Source organism: Ipomoea triloba, chromosome 2 (genome assembly GCF_003576645.1).
Source record: "Ipomoea triloba cultivar NCNSP0323 chromosome 2, ASM357664v1".
NCBI classification, from domain to species: Eukaryota; Viridiplantae; Streptophyta; class Magnoliopsida; order Solanales; family Convolvulaceae; genus Ipomoea; species Ipomoea triloba.
This window is the reverse complement of record NC_044917.1, coordinates 12483137-12501248: the sequence shown is the minus strand read 5'-3', so window position 1 is coordinate 12501248 and position 18112 is coordinate 12483137. Positions and strand designations below refer to the sequence as shown.

Below are 18112 nucleotides of genomic sequence, written 5' to 3'. Positions count from 1 at the left end.
CGCCTGCCGTGCCATCTGAGCCCAAAGTACAAAATAAAACTGAAAATTATTTTATTACTTCCTCAGGCTACTTACTTAGCCTACGAGCCCATTTGGGTGCTATTGTTTACTGTAACTTCTCTTGTCTAGACTGCAAAGCTTTTGACTCATTCTAGGACCACTTATATTGTCTGTAGGTCCACTACCACGTTCATTTTTGTTTTTTTTTTTTGTTTTTTTTTTTGCAGCTTGCTTAGACTGCAAGACTAACCAGAAATATATGCTAATATTTTTTTTAATGTAGAAATATTTTTTCTTACCTCCTCGAGCTTCTTGCAAGCCCACCAAAGTGTTGTTATTTAGTCCAGGGTCACCTACCCAACCTACGAGCCCTTAATTGTCGAGGTATGGTCGATATTCTCCTCGATGGTCTCCTCATGAATCGGTACGGGCTCCTTGATCAGATCCTTATTCCTTCTATCGATGGTTCCCTCCTCCCAACTTGAGAAGTGCAAATTTAGTAGGGAGTGACTTCGCTTGACAGTTTGGGTAAGCAGCTAGCTGTTAGGCTCGGTTAGGTCGCGTCCCACACTGATGTTCGACTGCCATTACACTGATGACGCTGACTATTTCCCATGCCAAAGGTTGGAAGTCGATTCAACCCTGAGGAACCTTGGTTGGTTCCGTGACGGTAGCGTCTCTTTCGATCGCCATAGTGCCAATCGGATCTCTCGTGTTCTTTGGGTAGGGAACTGACCCTCACAAACGAGATCGACCACCGCCTTGCTGACTAAGGCTTTCCTACGGATCCGGGGAACGTTCACTGTGTGACTCAGTCATTTTGGCATATCTCGAGTTTGATTGTTTCGAGAGGAAAAGGGTAAAAACTAGGAACACATGCTTTTAACGCGGGTGCGAAAGTATAGAATGTGGGTTGATATGTACAAAGTCCCAATTTGGCGGCCCAAAGAATAATACATAATGAATATTATAGCCCTAGTAGAGGACTAGGAATAATTAGGAATAACATTATAGCTAGTGAGAGTCGAACCCTGGTTTGTCCTTGTTAGAAATTAGGACTTGTGACCACCAAGCTAGGATGTATTGTAAGGACCAATGGATGATCACATAAGAGGAAATAAGGGTGCCTATTTATAGTGTAGAGACCTCTCTACATGCTCGACAAATGCACATCTCTAGCTTGCCTACATTCCTAGCTATACACGTGTCCCCCGCTATTTGGATACCAGCGATCTTCACACAGGTAAATAGAGTACCATACCTTATATTACGTGATGTCTTGAGTGGCTTAGGTGGTTGGTGCTTGTGTTGATATCCCATAAGGTGCAGATTTGTAACTTGCTGGCTACACCACCATAATTTAGCATTTTAACCCTTCAATACCAAAGAAGTACAAAGTTTTGAGTGGTATCAATAGACACCACTTACATATACATAGCTCTACCAGTGTATTTTGTGATGAATATTTTTATCGCATTTCAAAGTGTTTCAATCTCTTGCCCCCAATGGTAATATTTTTGTCTCTGCCCTTTAGGTAGTAGTCTTGCATAAACTTTGATCAAAACTCCTTTTCTCTAGAATTAGAACTTATTTTCCTTTTCTAGTAGGGTAAATAGAATTAGTATTATAGTGTTTTTAATTTTTTGTTGTTGTATAGTTTGATACTCGTTGGCCCGTTAGCTCCTAACCGGTTCAGAGTATAAACTAAAGGAGGAAATAGTAAAAAGTAGAGTAGAGACAAGAATGATAGAAGAAGAAATTAGCATCCATTTTCATTAGTTTCTATTACAATATATAGATTCTACAATGGATAGCTGTTACAAATCATGTCACAAGCCCTAGCTGTTAAAAATCATGTCATCAATCACCATAATAATGTCCATAATTAAGATTTTATAACACTCCCCCTTGACATTATTTTTCCATAATTATGCCTCGTTAAAAACTCGCTAGAAAAAATCTGTGGGAAAAACTTAGTAAAAAAAAAAAAAGAGTACATGATATATGGATAATCATGTATTGCATTAGTTGCCTCATGAAAACCGTACACTAAGAAAAGCCAGTGGAATAAAACTTAGTTAAGGGAAAAAGAGTACAACCATAAACCTTCTGAGTTCAATCTTTAGGATTGCAAGAGTTGTTGGTTTTCTCGACTGATAATTTATGTGCACCGAGATGTTGTTGCTCCCCCTGAAGACAATAACCTTACTAATTGATTGTAGCATATTTTGTGACAAACAAATACCCGGAGTATCGGGTTATCGATCCACAGGGAAGCGGGGCGTGTCAAGCACTAGTTACTAATCAATTCTATTGAAGCTAATCCTAACGTAAAGAGTGTTTGATTGAGTGCAAATATAGTAGTAAAAAAGAATAAAGAAAGCTAGTTGATGAAAACAATAGAGAGAGAGAGAGTGGGATTTTCGGGATTCAAGTGTTTAATCTCCTAATGCCAAACTAAAGTGAAATATTTAATTTGGGTTAGATAAGTGTTTAAGATGCACTCATGAGGGGAATTATTCCTATAACTCCTACAAGACAAGAATAAGAACAAGCATCTTAAACTCCTTAACTAAATACTCTTTTCCAAGAAGTAATAGCCAAGTGCAATTGTGGGTGTCCTAGTTTATATCCTTACTCCCATCAAGACATAAATATAGCAATTGAAACAAGCAATTGGGTCCTTAATCACAAGCATCAACAATATGAAACACAATTGCATAACAAGTCATCAAACCCAAATGTAAATATATCATTAAAACATGAAGAACAAGGCAAAATAGGGTTCATAAACACTTTTCACCCAAAAATCCCAAAGTTGTTTTAGCCAATCATGTCTAGTATTGAATTCAAAGCACAAATGTTAAAGAGTTTACAAAAACTAAGAAAGTAAAGGAAAGGGGAAGAGATTCTCCCAAATGTAGCCTTCCAAGCTTTCCCTTCTTCCTCCCAAAGCTCTTGCAGCTCCTTGAAGTGACCATCTACTACCAAAAGTCTGGATCCCTCCTTAACTTCTTGAAGAGACAATACACTCTTTCACTCACTCATTTTTGTCTCCAAAAACGCAGCCTGGTTCTAGGGTTTTTGGAAAATGAGCCTTTTATAGTGGAGACCAAATAAAATAGGGGCAAAATGGAAAATTCTACAGAACTGAAAATTTTCACTGTACAGGATTCTCGACGCGTCGAGCCTTGAATCTTCAAAATAGGAAGCTCACTGGAATTTCTCGACGCGTCGAGACTAGGGCTCTACGCGTCGATCCCTGATCTTGGATCAAAACATCGCACACTATAAATTTTCGTGGCGTCGAGGCAGATTCTGGACGCGTCGAGCTCTCAAAGTCAACATTCTTCATCCATTTTGACTCCAAGCATGCCTTCAAATATTCCCTTGCTTTTGGATTTGATCTAAAATGATTTCAAAACACTAACAAACACCATAAAAGCACTCAAATCAAGAATGAAACCATATCTACATGAGAAAACAAGGAAATATGCATTGAAAATGGCAATTTAAAGAACTTAGGCTCAAAAGTACATCCAAATCAATTAGAAAAATATGCACAATTGAGATTATATCACTAATCTACATATACCAATTTTATGAACATATTTCTAAAAAATGGATGTAGGTAAGGACTTAGTGAATAAATATGCTAGATTTTCGCTTGATTGAATCTTTTGGACTTGTATTTCTCCACTCTTCTAGAGCTCATGTGGATAAAAGAATTTTGGTGCAATATATTTGATGAGATTACCTTTAACATATCCACTATTCATTTGTGCAACACATGCTGCATTGCCCTCATACAGGATAGTGGGACCTTTTTAATACTCATTATTCCACATGATTATTGAATATTATGTATTAGTGACCTCAACCATACACATTCTTTTGAGGTTTCATATAAAGTAATGATTTTTGAGTGATTTGATGAGGTAGCTACTAGTGTTTGTTTAACTGATTTCCATGAGACAGCAGAACCTCCACAAAGGAATACATATCCTGTCTGAGATCTAGCATTATGCACATCAGACATATAGCCAACACCCAAATATCCTACAAATGTGGTGTATTGGTCCCTTTTAAATAGAAGCTCAAGATCCTTTGTGTCTTTCAAATATCTGAGGATATGTTTTATGTCATTCCATTGCCTTCTGATTGGAGAAACACTAAAACGAGCTAGCATGTTTACTGAAAATGCAATATCAGGTCTAGTGTAGTTTGCAAGATATAGAAGTTCTCCGATGACACTTAATTAAGGGACTTCTAGTCCTAGAATATCCCCATTATTCTCTTTAGGTATGTATGGGTGCTTATCAACTTCAAGTGATCGGACTACCATTGGAGTACTAAGTGGATGAGACTTATCCATGTAGAATCTCTTCAATAACTTATTTGTGTATTTGGATTGGTGTATGAATATCCCTTCAAGGAGGTGCTCTATCTGCAGGCCGAGACAAAACTTGGTTTTTCCCAAGTCTTTCATTTCAAATTCCTCCTTTAAACACATGTATGCCCTCTTAACATCCTTGTATGTCCCTATAATGTTTATATAATCTACATAGATGGATATAATACAAAATCCATTAGATGGTTTCTTAGTGAAGATGCAAGGACTGATATCTTTATTCTCATATCTTTGTTTTAAGAGGAATTCACTCAATCTACAAAACCACATTCTTCCTGATTGCTTTAAGTCATATAATGACTTTTTTTAATTTTACGCTGAACGTATTTTGATTTTGTATTTCCTTTGCATAAAGGATTTTGGATGCCCTTGGGTACTTTCATATATATGTCAGCGTCTAGTGACCTATATAAATATGCGGTCACAACATCCATTAACTGCATTTCTAGATTCATTTTTACTGCCAGTGATATTAGATAACAGAACGATGTGCCATCTAAGACAAGAGAGTAAGTTTTTCAAAATCTATTCCGGGTCTCTATGAGAACCCTTGAGCTACTAGTCTTACTTTGTATATGACCACCTCATTCTGTCCATTCCTCTTTCATACAAATACTCATTTGGATCCTACTGGGATCACACTTTTAGGGGGTGTTTGGTTCAAGTTATACAACATAACCAAAGGAATGTAGCATTCCAAAACTTACATTCCTATATTTGGTTTATATTATCTTAGGGAATATAACATTCCCAACGAATGGAACATGCCCTCCACATAGGATTTTGAAGGGAATGCGATTCGCTTACCTTTATTAGGTTATCTAAGATTACCTTAGATACTTATATATTTTGCTATTTTAATTCTAATTTTATACACACACGCGCGCACTCACACACGCTCACACACACACACATATTATTTTTATTACGTCACGTTAGCTTATATAACATAATTTTGTTTCTCAATTCTCAAGTTCAAGATTTTAGTTAATATTTTAAAATCATGTAATTATATATGATAACGTTATCTTATTTATTTATTTTAATTTTTAAATTTATTAAAATATATGAAAATATGTTAAGGGTATTATAGTGTAGTGTGTGTATATATATATAACATAAAAGATAACCCTAAACCAAACATGATTATATTACATGTCTCAATTTTAACCAAACACAAGAATTAACATTCCTAGTAATCAAACATTTCCAGCAATCTAACATTCCCTAATGTAATCTAACATTCCGTGAACCAAACGGCCCCTTAGGAGTAAGTACAAGAGGACTAAAAATGTTTCTCTTATTTAGTGAGTTGAGCTTAGCCTCAATTGTTTCTTTCCATTTCAACAAATCAGAGTGCTTCGATGCTCTGCTATAGTTTTTGGTTTTGGATCTATATTATCAAAAGGAATGTGAAGAGCAATTGTACAGGCGAATATTTACATCAACCAAGTCTTTCTCATTTGCTAATATATCTTGGTGAAGGTGTTCCTTATCCTTAGTGTTAGATTTATTTGTAGCACGTGCATTTACACTAGGTTTTCTACTACTGTCAATAGCGGTTGGGAAACGACGAAAAAAAATTGAGCAGGAGCGTTGGCCACCATTGTCAACAGCGGCTATTGCTGCCACCACTCTCCGCCGAAGCGTCGACCACCACCGTCGATAGCCCACCACTGCGGTCGCTATCGCCGAGCAGGGTAGAACATAGATTGAGACAGAACGCAACTCTACGAAGCTATTCTCCATCGTCGACGCCAAGCAGCGTCGGTCGTCGTCTCCAAGCAGCGCCAGTCGTACCACCGACAAAGCAGATCGCCAGGTTTTGATTTCTTTTTTATTTATAATTTTTTAGAAAAAAATATATACTCAGAATGTAAATAAATTCGAAAAAAACATATATATTCATATAGGAGAAATACACACACACACACACATACTAGTTTTTTTTTAAATAATTTTCTGGTATTTCAAAATTTTGTTTGTGTATTTTGAAAAAAAAAATTACTTTGAAAACATATACATATTAAGGTAAAAAAAATGTAATGTACTATATATTGAAAAATATGGATTATGGAAAATATATGTACATTTTTGTTTAGAGTCATTTCCATTTTTGGTCATACTGTTATTGGAGCATTGCCAATTTAGTCTACTTCATTAAGTTTTGCCACATTGTGACCAGTCTTATTTAGTTCTTGTCATTTTTAGTCCACCGTTAAAATTTTCGTCAAATTGCCAGCCAAAATAGGGGTATTTTTGGTCTTTTCATACTTTGGTCATCTCCTTGACCCTTTGCAGTGGTTTTCCTTACACATTTTCATCTATTGAAGAGGTCCGACGAAAGCCATGTGAGCCACATTACAAAGCCATGGCTTTCAATTCGCCGGACCTCTTCATTGGATGTAAATCTGTAAGGAAAACCACTACAAAGGGTAAAGGAGATGATCAAAGCATGAAAGGATCAAAATACCCCTGTTTTGGACGGTTATTTGACGAAAATTTTAACGGTGTACTAAAAGTGGCAATGACTAAATAAGACTGGCCGCAATGTGGCAAAAATTAATGAAGTGGACTAAAATTGGCAATGCCCTAATAACAGTTGGACCAAAAATGGAAATGACACTTTTTGTTTATCTATATTTTTCAAAATTTTTGGTTTGTATCAATGGATGTCAAAAATTTGTGTATAAATTTCAAAGTTTTTATATATTTTGAAAAAAAAAAATGATCAAAATTATTTCAAAAAGAAAAAGAAATTTTGTTTATCAAAATATTACAAAAAATTTCGAAAGCGAAAAAAATTGTGATTAGTAAAAAGAAATGTGTGTGTGTGGGTGTAGTGCCAATTCATATAGATAATAACAAAAAAAAAACATATACATATTAAGTCACATAAAATATATATTATTGATGCAGATATGTATACTACCCGAAAACATATAATCATATTATCAAGATTTCACAAATTCACAAATTCACAAATTCACAAATGCATAAAACATAAATATATACGATTTTAGGCATCCTGAAATAATAAAGCATAGAAAAATACTCATAGTTTGACCCGTTAGCTCCTAAATAATCAATGTGTTGCAAGCAATTTTAGAATATAAACTAAAGTAGGAAATAGTAAGAAGTAGAGTAGAGACAAGAGTGATAAGAAGAAAAAATCAACATCCATTCTCATTAGTTTCTACACTAGTTGTTACAAATCAAATCATAAACACTAGTTGTTAGTTTGTTACAAATCATGTCATCAATCACCATAATAATTTCCATAATTAAAATTTAATAACAGTTTTTCCCTTTTTGATTAATAAGACACTCAAGGAATGTAAATGCAATTTTCTATGCGGGCTTTTGTTTTAATTAAATTAATTTAAACGAGCCACATACTTGTATCATTAAACAATTTTTATTTTGAACTTATTCCTACTATTACAGAGAGTAAAGAATTAGCATATCAAGGATAACCAACAAATTAACCATTGGGGTAGCTTAAGTGGCAATTGAGCTCTCTTTGTGAAGAAGAATTTCAAAAGAATTTGGATTCAATTCCCACCACTTAACTTTTTAATTCCTAAATATTACATTTTGATTTAAAAGTATTATAAATGTAAAGAGACTAAAAAGGATATATTCATAAAATTTAAATAATTTTAAATTTCAATAGATTTGTTTACATATTAAAATATAAAATAATGAAATCAATATATTTTAATAAAATATATAGTAAGAACATTTATTTGAAAATATATAAAGTAAAACAAAATGTTTATACTTCATACAAAAATTAATGTTCAAACACACAAATGTCAAATTGAAATTACAACCAAACATATTGAAGAGAAAATGCCAAAAGAATTTTAATTGGGAGGGGTAAAGGATGTCATTTATTTAAAATAATAAGGATAAAGATGGAAAAAAATTAGGAAGCTACTAGCTTATTTTGGAAACATTACCAAACAAAACTTATAACTTATTAGTAGTTTAAAACAAACTATAAACTTCTAAATAAGCTCTGCCAAACATAGCTTTAAAATAATTTATATTCTCATAAAGTAAAACTTTATATTAATACTTTAATTATTTTAATATAAAATATAATTGTAATGCAAATAATACTCCGTATTTTTATTCCACAATAATATAACATATATCATCCATTACATTTAATTTTGAAAACGCTTTATGTACTTTTATTTTTAATACATATATATATATATATATAATACTAGTCTTGTTTATTCGTCTTGATGGAATCTTTTAAATGGTACAATTTATTTTTAATTATACAAAATTTATGTTTAAGCATTTAAAAAAATTATGTAAATACATAAAAACAAAATAAGGATACAAGATGAATTAACAAAAATAAACTCGGGTAAAATAGAAAATAAAAATTTTCACATCAAAATGGCGTTGATGAAGACTGCAACGCCATATTTGGTGGAGAAAATGTTGCCTTCATTGGAGGGATGTTTGCACCAAAAATCCCACCAAAATGGCGTTTGGTGCCTTCTTTGGAGAAGGCTTTAAGTATTATATTTTCCTGATGAGTAACAATCGATTTATCTATAATTAGTATTATATTTTTCATAATAAATATTACAATTTTTTTTTATAAGTAATAACAATTAATTTATCTCCAACTTAAATTACACTTTTTTTTCTCATAAATAATTCTTCAACTTCTAAATATTACATTTTCTTGAAAAATATCACATATTTTCTCATAATAATTACTTCTGTCCCATTTTTCCTGTCATATTTACTATTCATTGGTCAAACCAACTCTTTCTTCATTGCTTAATTTCTTTAGTAATTTTTATTTATTTTGAAATTTGACTTTTTGCGTGTAATAATACTTTTAATGTAGTTTCTAGATATATAAACTTTAGAGTTAATACCACAAATGGTCCTCTGACTATTGGGGTAGTACTTCTTTTAGTCCTCAACTTTCAATTCGACCACAAATGGTCCTCTGACTTTCATTTTTGACCACAAATAGTCCTCTGTTAAAATTTCTGTTAAATAGGTGTTAAATCTAGGGGTAATATCGTCAAATTGATTAATATTATTATGATTAATTCTTTTTTAGAATTATATGACAACATAATTAATTTCAAACATTAATAAACATTAAGTTAATAAATATAAAAATAAAATGGACGTGAGAACTTATATAAATGAACAAATTAAATAAAAATCCATGATTAAATGTTCGCAATTTGTACTTGATTAATTATATTAATTCAACGGTAACAGCTTTCAGTTATGTCCCAAACAAAATATTTGATCGATTAATGAAAAGTGAAAATTATTAATCGACCATGTATGAACAACCATGAAAATGATGAAAGCAAGATTTTTTTTAAAAAAATCTTCCATTTTAGTCTGTTGGTTAAATTAAAATAGATAGCTCTAATATTAAATCTTAATTTTGTACGCATAATTACGAGAATAAAGTGTATTGTCTTTTTATTTATGAGTATTTATATTTGTTAATTGTTTCAATTATGCTTGTTGGTGAAAAATTATAAACATTTTTATTTTATGAACATTATATATATCAATTTGACGATAATACCCCTAGATTTAGCACCTATTTAACAGAAATTTTAACAAAAGGACTATTTGTGGTCAAAAATGAAAGTCAGAGGACCATTTGTGGTCGAATTGAAAGTCGAGTACTAAAAGGAGTACTACCCCAATAGTCAGAGGACCATTTGTGGTATTAAACTTAATATTACGAAAAATTAAATTAAAAATAACTTCATTTGAACTTAGTTAACCGAACCAGATAAAAAAAATGAGATGAATGAGTATCTTTTTCTTTATAAATAACACTCAATTTATCTATAAATAATATTAATTTTTTTTACCATAAAACGTCACAATCTCATTAATAAAGATGGTAGGATGGTCCCAATGGAAAGCCCCAATACATTTACCATAGCTTTAAAATTACTAAGGTAATAATGATAAATATAGGAGGGTGGCAGTCAGAATAAGTTTGAGGTAAATATGAATGGATAAGAAATTTTAAATTTGTTTTGGATAAAGTTTAGTGATGATCCAAATCCAAGTCATAGATGATAGACCCCACGGCCCCACCACTCCCCCTTTCCCATTAGGCCACTCCCCTTTTTCCCTTTTAATAATTCTCAACACACATTTTACATACAGTTTTCATACACTTTTTTTCTGTCTTCTTTATCTTCAACACTTGCGAGATCCCTTTTCATGCTTCAAATCAGCGCCCAAAAAGTCCAGAACCACAACCCCTTCTCTTGCCCTTTTTCCCAACCACCAATATATCTTTTGGTGTAAAAAGAACCATTTTTTTTTTATTTAATACAAGTGCCCTCTCTTTATTTCCTTCTGCAATTGGTTCTTGTTACATTGGGTTTTGTTAATGGCGTCCTCTTTGAAGAACAGGTTTTCTCTTTCTGGGTCTCTCCTCAGCTCCAGAGCTAAAGGCTCTTCTGGGGTTTCTTTGCCATTTGTAGCTGTCCAGGTTGCAGATTCAAGATCAAAAGAGTTTCTTGGCAAGCCTTTGAATATATCAGATCAGATAGGGTTCAGCAGCTGTAATGTTAGACCTCTCTGTGTTAATGTATGTAAAGATTATGTTTTTTTTTTTTTTTTTCTGGGAACTTTTGGTGATTTAAAAAAAAAATATATATATATATATATATATATATATATATATATATATATATATTTTTAGGCACAAGCATCAATCTGTGTTAGCAGATCTCTGAGGTGGTGGGAAAAGACTCTTCAGCCCAACATGATAGAGATCCATTCAGCACAAGAGCTTGTGGATACATTGGCAAATGCTGGGGATAGGTTGGTCATTGTAGACTTCTATTCCCCTGGTTGTGGTGGTTGCAAGGCCTTGCATCCTAAGGTATGTTTGTATGTATATATGTGACACCAATTGATTTTTTTTTGTTCTTATTTTTCTGGGTAATAATCTGTTTCTTGATGGCAGATCTGTCAACTGGCTGAAACAAATCAAAATGCCATTTTTCTCAAGGTCAACTATGAAGAACACAAGCCCATGTGCCATAGCCTCCACATACATGTTCTGCCATTTTTCAGATTCTACAGAGGAGCAGAGGGGAGGGTTTGTAGCTTCAGCTGTACTATTGCAACTGTAAGCATCTGTACTATGTTATCCTAGGCTAATTTACCAATTTTGCAAAAGGCCCTAGCCTCTAGTATATTGTGAGTTGTTAGACTATTATAATCCGAGTATATTGTCTCTAATTTTTCATTCAGAACTGTGAGTTGTTAGACTATTATAGTCCCTAGTCATCTACATAGGTTAGATAGTTAGTTGAGTATATAATCGGTGAAATATAGAAGATGAGCAATTGAACAGACAAAAAAAAAGCCATTCGGCCGATTAGGGCGCCAAGCCAAGGTGCATGACCAACTCAGGCGCCTAGGGCACCTAATCGGCCGGTTAGACGGATGGCGGACTAAAAGCCGCCAGAATTGAAATCCCCTTGATTTAGGGGCGTCTTGGTTGATTTTTACAATACTCTAATTTACTTCCTAAATAAATTTGTATTTTAATGTTGTCTGTCTGCGCAGATCAAGAAATTGAAGGATGCATTAGTGAAGTATGGGACAGAGAGATGCTGCAGCAGCCTTGGAGCAGCAAAGGGTCTTGAGGAATCTGAACTTTTAGCTTTATCCTCAACTGTTAAAGTTTCAAGAAAGTCCCCAGTGGAGGAGTCTACTGTGATGGATAGGATTGAGGATTTGGTTTCAAGTTTGGGCAAAGCTGAGAACATGGCTGGATTAAGTGGTGAGCTGTTGGCTACATAGATTAAGGGATTCATGGAGGCTGGCAAAAGAGAATCCAAACATTTGAGATTTTTTTTTTTTTCAGTATTTTTGAAATTTTGATTTGTGCCTATGAGATGTACATATTATTAATGGGGTATAGACCCCATGTAAACAGGCTGGTTGTGTATTTTTAGGATAGAGACATAAAGTCTTGCAGATTTGGGCAATTTGACGTTGTCAACCAAGATTACAATATTAATAATTATAATAATTATTATTTGGATAAGTTGCTGATTTTCCACTTATCAATAACAAAAAATTTTAATGATGCACTTATACTCAGGCCACTAATATAAATAGGAGTACAACTTCATAACACTCACGAAATCATAATATTTTTTTGAATACCACGAAATCATAATATTAATTGTTCACAAAAAGCAAAATTTTTTCGCTTCTAGAATTTACATTCGGCTCGGCAGAATAGTGAAAGCGCAAATTACGGCGATCAGCCCTCATTAGATGGGAGGAGTAGGAGTAGTGCTTGACAGGACTCAATTCTGACTTGGCGGTCCATTAGTAGGATGCCGCGCTCGAACTTGCGGGATCTGTCCACTTTGGGCATATCATTATATTACTATCAGTATTATAGATTGTCTTCAACAATATTCTGTTTGCAGAAGTGAGTCAAGCTTGTGAGAAATGTTGGAAAATAGCAAAAAAATGGCATTTTAAGTGGTTATTTTGTGGTACAAATTAATGTGGGGTCTACTTCCGATTTGGGTTGGGCCAAAGTGGATTCGGTTCTTCGTAGTTAGACGAAGAGATTGATATATTGTACGCACAAAACGAATAATGGGTGAATGAGAAATTGGTTCTCAAAGTTGACCCATTTGAGTTGGAAAAATGGTGGGAAAGCTTTAGAATAAGGCTTTGTGGGTGAATGAGAAATTGGTTCTCAAATTGACCCATTTGAGTTGGAAAAATGGTGGGAAAGCTTTAGAATAAGGCTTTGTCCCACATTGGTTTGGGAAGTGGGTTTGCATCACTATTTATACAAGTGCCTTTCTTAGGCCTAGCGAATTGTATAGCATAGAGGTTCTCTTTCGCACGTAAGGGGGTGCAAATCAAATCCCAAAAAAAGTTCGAAAAGGTTTGAACTCGTGTGCGCTGGCACCTGCGGGCTAAGTGATTTTTTTCCAACACGAAACCACTAGGATTCGGTCTCCTAGTCCTTGCCCAAGGACTCGTGGGTTCGACCTAAGCCGTGAACCAGACTGGTTCAGACGACTCGCGTAATGGTTCGGCCTTCCGTAGCCCGAATCCTAGTCCATTTGTGTAATCTGATCACCTCGGTGTGACTCCTTGTCTCGGGTAGTGACCTTTCAAGTTTTGATTCATCTGTTACGGAATTAATTACGGGTTAATTCCAATTTTTATTTTTTATATCAATTCTCAGGTAGTGCTCTACCGTTATAGGAGTTACAAGCATGATTTTATGATCACATTAAGTGCCTATGATTAAATGCTATTAATCCAGCAACTCCTATATAAGTTGATGGTAGAAGCTGCATTTTACACAGAACGAAAATCACACATTTCTCTCTCGAAAATCCGCTTCTACTCCCTTCTTTGCATACTGTGTTCAGGCCTTTGTTTTAGTTCGCTGGGTTTCTAAGTTTGAGTGCTCAAACTAGAAATCGAAGCTTGTTTTATCCTGGGAAACCTAGACTACAACGCTCCTACCACCGTGGGAGGTAGCAAATAAGGTTTTAAGGACAGTGTAGTAAGTACGCGACTCAAGCTTACCCTTGTCCAGAAATTCCTTTCGTTTCTTTTGTGCTTTTTATTTTCTGGAAATATTATTTTCGTAATACTATTTCCTAACAAGAAATACAAGACAAACATTCAACTTAGGCCATTGTTCTATTACTAAACCAGCTTAAATGGTATGCCATGAGTTTTTGCATTTTGTTTGGTTTTTTCAGTATTGGTGTAGTTTTACAGAGTGTGTGATTCTGGCATTTTATTGGAGAGATCTGGAATATTAACATATGAGTTTGGATTGTAGAACTTTTTGTGCATTTTTTCCACATTAATATAACAAGAAGAAAAACTATATATAAAAAAAACAATTTACAATGCCAAAATACACCATAACATACTATTATCAATAGAGATGGTGATGATATATTTGTAAAATAATTATGATTATGGGTGTCTTTGGTTCGTAAATAGGAATTGAAATGGATTTTTTTTTGGATACTATTGACTCTATTTACAATGCAGTATCTGTTCATAACTACTTTCTCAACTTATTGAAGCACAAGAATCAGTATTGCCTCCACTGAGACTCGAACCCACCACCTCTCATGTAATGGGAAGGGTTTGATGCCACTGGACCACAAGGTCCTTGGCAATGGTAATGAGTTTTAGTTAAAGTATTTTGCATGTTTGGTAGTATAGTGGAATTGGAATGATTACCAATATTGATATTTTGTTGTGTATGACCTTATAATGGAAAATAAATGTTTTAAAAATATAAAAATGAAAAATCAATGCAATTAATTCTAATATAATGACATCCAAAGCATCAATATGAACAAAAAAAAAATCAAAACAAAAATCTAAAGTACAAATCCAAACTTAAAAATTAAATTACTAATAAGATGAAATGATACCCCTTTTTAAATAGGAAATGAGGTGTTTAATTGGAGAGATAATTAAATCTCATAATTGTGTTTTAAAAAGTTGTTAACCAAATACTAACTATGATTTTAATTTTCATTCCTAGTGTTTAAACACATGAACCAATCACATCCTATATTCTATTATAAAAATGTCAATTTTTCTTTCTATTTATAATAGTAGCAAGATTGAAACATGATGCATTGCAGTACTGTACTATTGAACATTTTTAATAATAATGATAATAAATACTGTACTATCATGATTCATGTGAAGTTTGAATTAGCACATAGAGTTTGAAGAACAAAAAGTAAGAGAAGACATGTCTACCTTTTGATTTTCAAGCTACAATGTTTCGCACTAAGCTTTTACCATTTAATTTAACATGTGCTGAAAGGCACCAAAATCAAAATCATATCAATGATATTATATTTTTGAATACTCATCAAAGCGTACAATATCTATAACAAAAAGTAAGATAAGACATGTTTGCTTTTCGATTTTCAAGGTACAATATTTCGCACTAAGCTTTTACCATTCTTTTTTTTTTTTTTTAGGAAAGTTTTTACCATTTAATCTAACATGTGCTGAAAGGCATCAAAATCAAAATCATATCAATGATATTATATTTTTGAATACTCATCAAAGTCTGCAATATCTGTAACAAAAAAGTAAGAGAATACATGTCTACCTTTTGATTTTCAAGGTAAAATGTTTCGCAATAAGCTTTTACCATTTAATTTAACATGTGCTGAAAGGCATCAAAATCAAAATCATATCAATGATATTATTATATTTTTGAATACTCATCAAAGCGTGCAATATCTGTAACAAAAAGTAAGAGAAGACATGTATGCTTTTTGATTTTCAAGGTACAATGTTTTGCACTAAGCTTTTACCATTTTTTTTTTTGAAGGAAAGCTTTTACCATTTAATTTAACATGTACTGAAAGGCATCAAAATCAAAATCATATCAATGATATTATAAAAGTGTTCAATATATGTTCATAACTACTTTATCAACCTATTGAAGAACAAAGAGTCCCTTCCATATAAGGGAGCAATTTGGTACCACTTGACCACAAGGTCCTTGACATCAATGATATTATATATTTATATTATATTACTAAAGGTGGAAGGATGCAGAGTTCAAATCTTACTAGGAACTTAAAAATGAAATAGAGCAAATTGTTATTTTGGTCCATTGACTATAGAGGTCCTGTTAATTGCAATCCACGACTTTCAAAACTGTTAATTTTGTACCTTAACTATTCATTTTTTATCAATTTTGGTCACTTCGGCCAAATTGCCGGTCAATATTCGCCGAGAAATTTTAAAAGTTAAAATAATGAGGGTATTTTAGTAATTTCACATTTATGTTCTTCTTCTCTGACAAATCCATCTCTTCTTCCTCTTCTCCGGCCAAGCGATGATGCAAACCTAGGTTTTTTTTTTTGTTCTCGCCAATGCTTTGATAATTTATTTATTTATTTATTTATTAGAATGCTTCACTTCCTCGTTTACGATGATCGGCAGCGGGCGGCAACGCGCAGCGTATGCGAACGACGGCAAATGTCGCCGGCTTTGCTGCTTCTCAGACTTTGGGTGGCGGTTGCGGATCTGAATGACGGCAAATGTCGCCGAATTCGCAGCTCCATCCTCAGGCTTTGGGTGGCGGTCGCGAATCTGAACGACGGCAGATTTCACGGCTTTGCAGCTCCTCAGGCTTTGGGTGGCTGTCGCGGATCTGAACGACGGCAGATGTCGCTAGCTTTACTGCTCCTCATGCTTTGGGTGGCGGTCGCGGATCTAAACGACGGCAGATGTCGACGACGCTGGTTGCTGCTCCTCAAATGTCGCCGGCTGCCATGGAGAACGATGGCGTCAGTGAACAAGGGTGGTGCCTTCCCTGCTTCTTCCCTGTCGCTGGTGGCCGGAAAACATCACCCGAATAGTGTCTTTGGCCGGAAAGATGGTAGTTCATCAGGTAAAGGAGGAAACAAAGGTAAAATGACTAAATACCCTCATTATTTTACTTTCCGATGAGATTTGGCCTGCAATTTGGCCGGAGTGACCAAAATTGATAAAAGTTGAATAGTTAAGGTACGAAATTAACAGTTTTGAAAGTTGTGGATTGCAATTAACAGGACCCTTATAGTCAGTCGACCAAAATGATAATTTGCTCAAATGAAATATAAATAGTATTTACTATAATTAAAAAGTAGTGAAGGCAATCTTATAATTTGAGGAAAATTTATAAATTAAAAACTTTATTTTTATAAATGAGTTCTATGTTGTCTTGTTAAACCTCATATTGTAGTAAAATTGATAAATTATTATTATTATTATTTGGATCAAGGGCATAGGGAGATCTCAACAGGACGAGCAACACAAGTATCTGTAAAAATGAAGGCTCTCAGGTTGATGATGCGGAGACTCGAACCCATGACTTTTAATATAGGGTTGACTCTAAAATCAAATTGAAGCATGTGCTCCATCTTAGCTAGAAGTCTAAATTTATAGTTAAATTGCACATTTATATTTGTATATTATAATTGGAAATACATTTTAATTTTTTTGATTTGAGTAATAAAATTTTTGAACTTTTGGAATTGACATAAAAATGAGTTTCTAAATTTTTGATTAATTTGGAAACAACTTAATTTTATTTTTTTTTGATCGATTAAGAAATGGCACTGATTTTTTTTTTTTTTTAACAAGTTTGAATGATGAAACATTTTCAAAATGAAAAAATTCTACCTTAATGGAGATTCCATACAACATATCTTAGGGTGCGTTTGGTTCGCACATGGGAATCGGAATCGGAATGGGTATCAAATACTTGGTAAGGGTAATGGGTTTTGGTGAAAGTATTTAGCATGTTTGGTAGTTGGGTGGAATGGGAATGATTATTAATAGTTGGGGAAGAAATGATGAAGGGAGATGAAACCCTTATTTAATAAGGGTATGGGTTTTGCCATTGATGGGGGTATTCCATACCCATAGTAGCATTCACAAAACCTATCAACCAAACACTAACAATCACTTTCATACCCATACCTTATGCCTAAACCCCCCAACCAAACACACCCTTGCTAATCTTGATGCGGTAATGTGGTATAACAAAAAATCACCCTACTCTGGGGATTTTTTTTTTTAATAATCTAATGGGAGGGAGATTCCCTAACAATAACATTACTGAAG

At 33.8% G+C, this 18112-nt stretch overlaps 2 protein-coding genes across 5 annotated transcripts; both read left to right on the top strand.

Annotated features, from left to right (window-relative positions):
• Nucleotides 1-10601: 10601 nt before the first annotated feature.
• LOC116006411 (thioredoxin-like 1-2, chloroplastic) lies at nt 10602-12506 on the top strand. Of its 2 annotated transcripts, none has more exons than XM_031246774.1 (4): nt 10602-11012; nt 11148-11330; nt 11415-11579; nt 12023-12506. In XM_031246774.1, exons 1-4 carry the CDS (start codon nt 10833-10835, stop codon nt 12257-12259), a joined length of 765 nt encoding a protein of 254 aa, XP_031102634.1. In that variant the 5' UTR covers nt 10602-10832; the 3' UTR covers nt 12260-12506. The 2 variants fall into 2 exon arrangements, with proteins under 2 accessions (XP_031102634.1, XP_031102627.1); XM_031246767.1 differs by having other exon boundaries at nt 10602-11033.
• Nucleotides 12507-16308: 3802 nt separating this feature from the next.
• LOC116011376 lies at nt 16309-17519 on the top strand. Of its 3 annotated transcripts, XM_031250935.1 has the most exons (3): nt 16309-16352; nt 16445-16913; nt 17268-17519. In XM_031250935.1, exons 2-3 carry the CDS (start codon nt 16481-16483, stop codon nt 17390-17392), a joined length of 558 nt encoding a protein of 185 aa, XP_031106795.1. In that variant the 5' UTR covers nt 16309-16352; nt 16445-16480; the 3' UTR covers nt 17393-17519. The 3 variants fall into 3 exon arrangements, with proteins under 3 accessions (XP_031106795.1, XP_031106794.1, XP_031106793.1); XM_031250934.1 differs by having other exon boundaries at nt 16333-16895; XM_031250933.1 differs by having other exon boundaries at nt 16333-16913.
• The last annotated feature ends 593 nt before the right edge of the window (nt 17520-18112 follow it).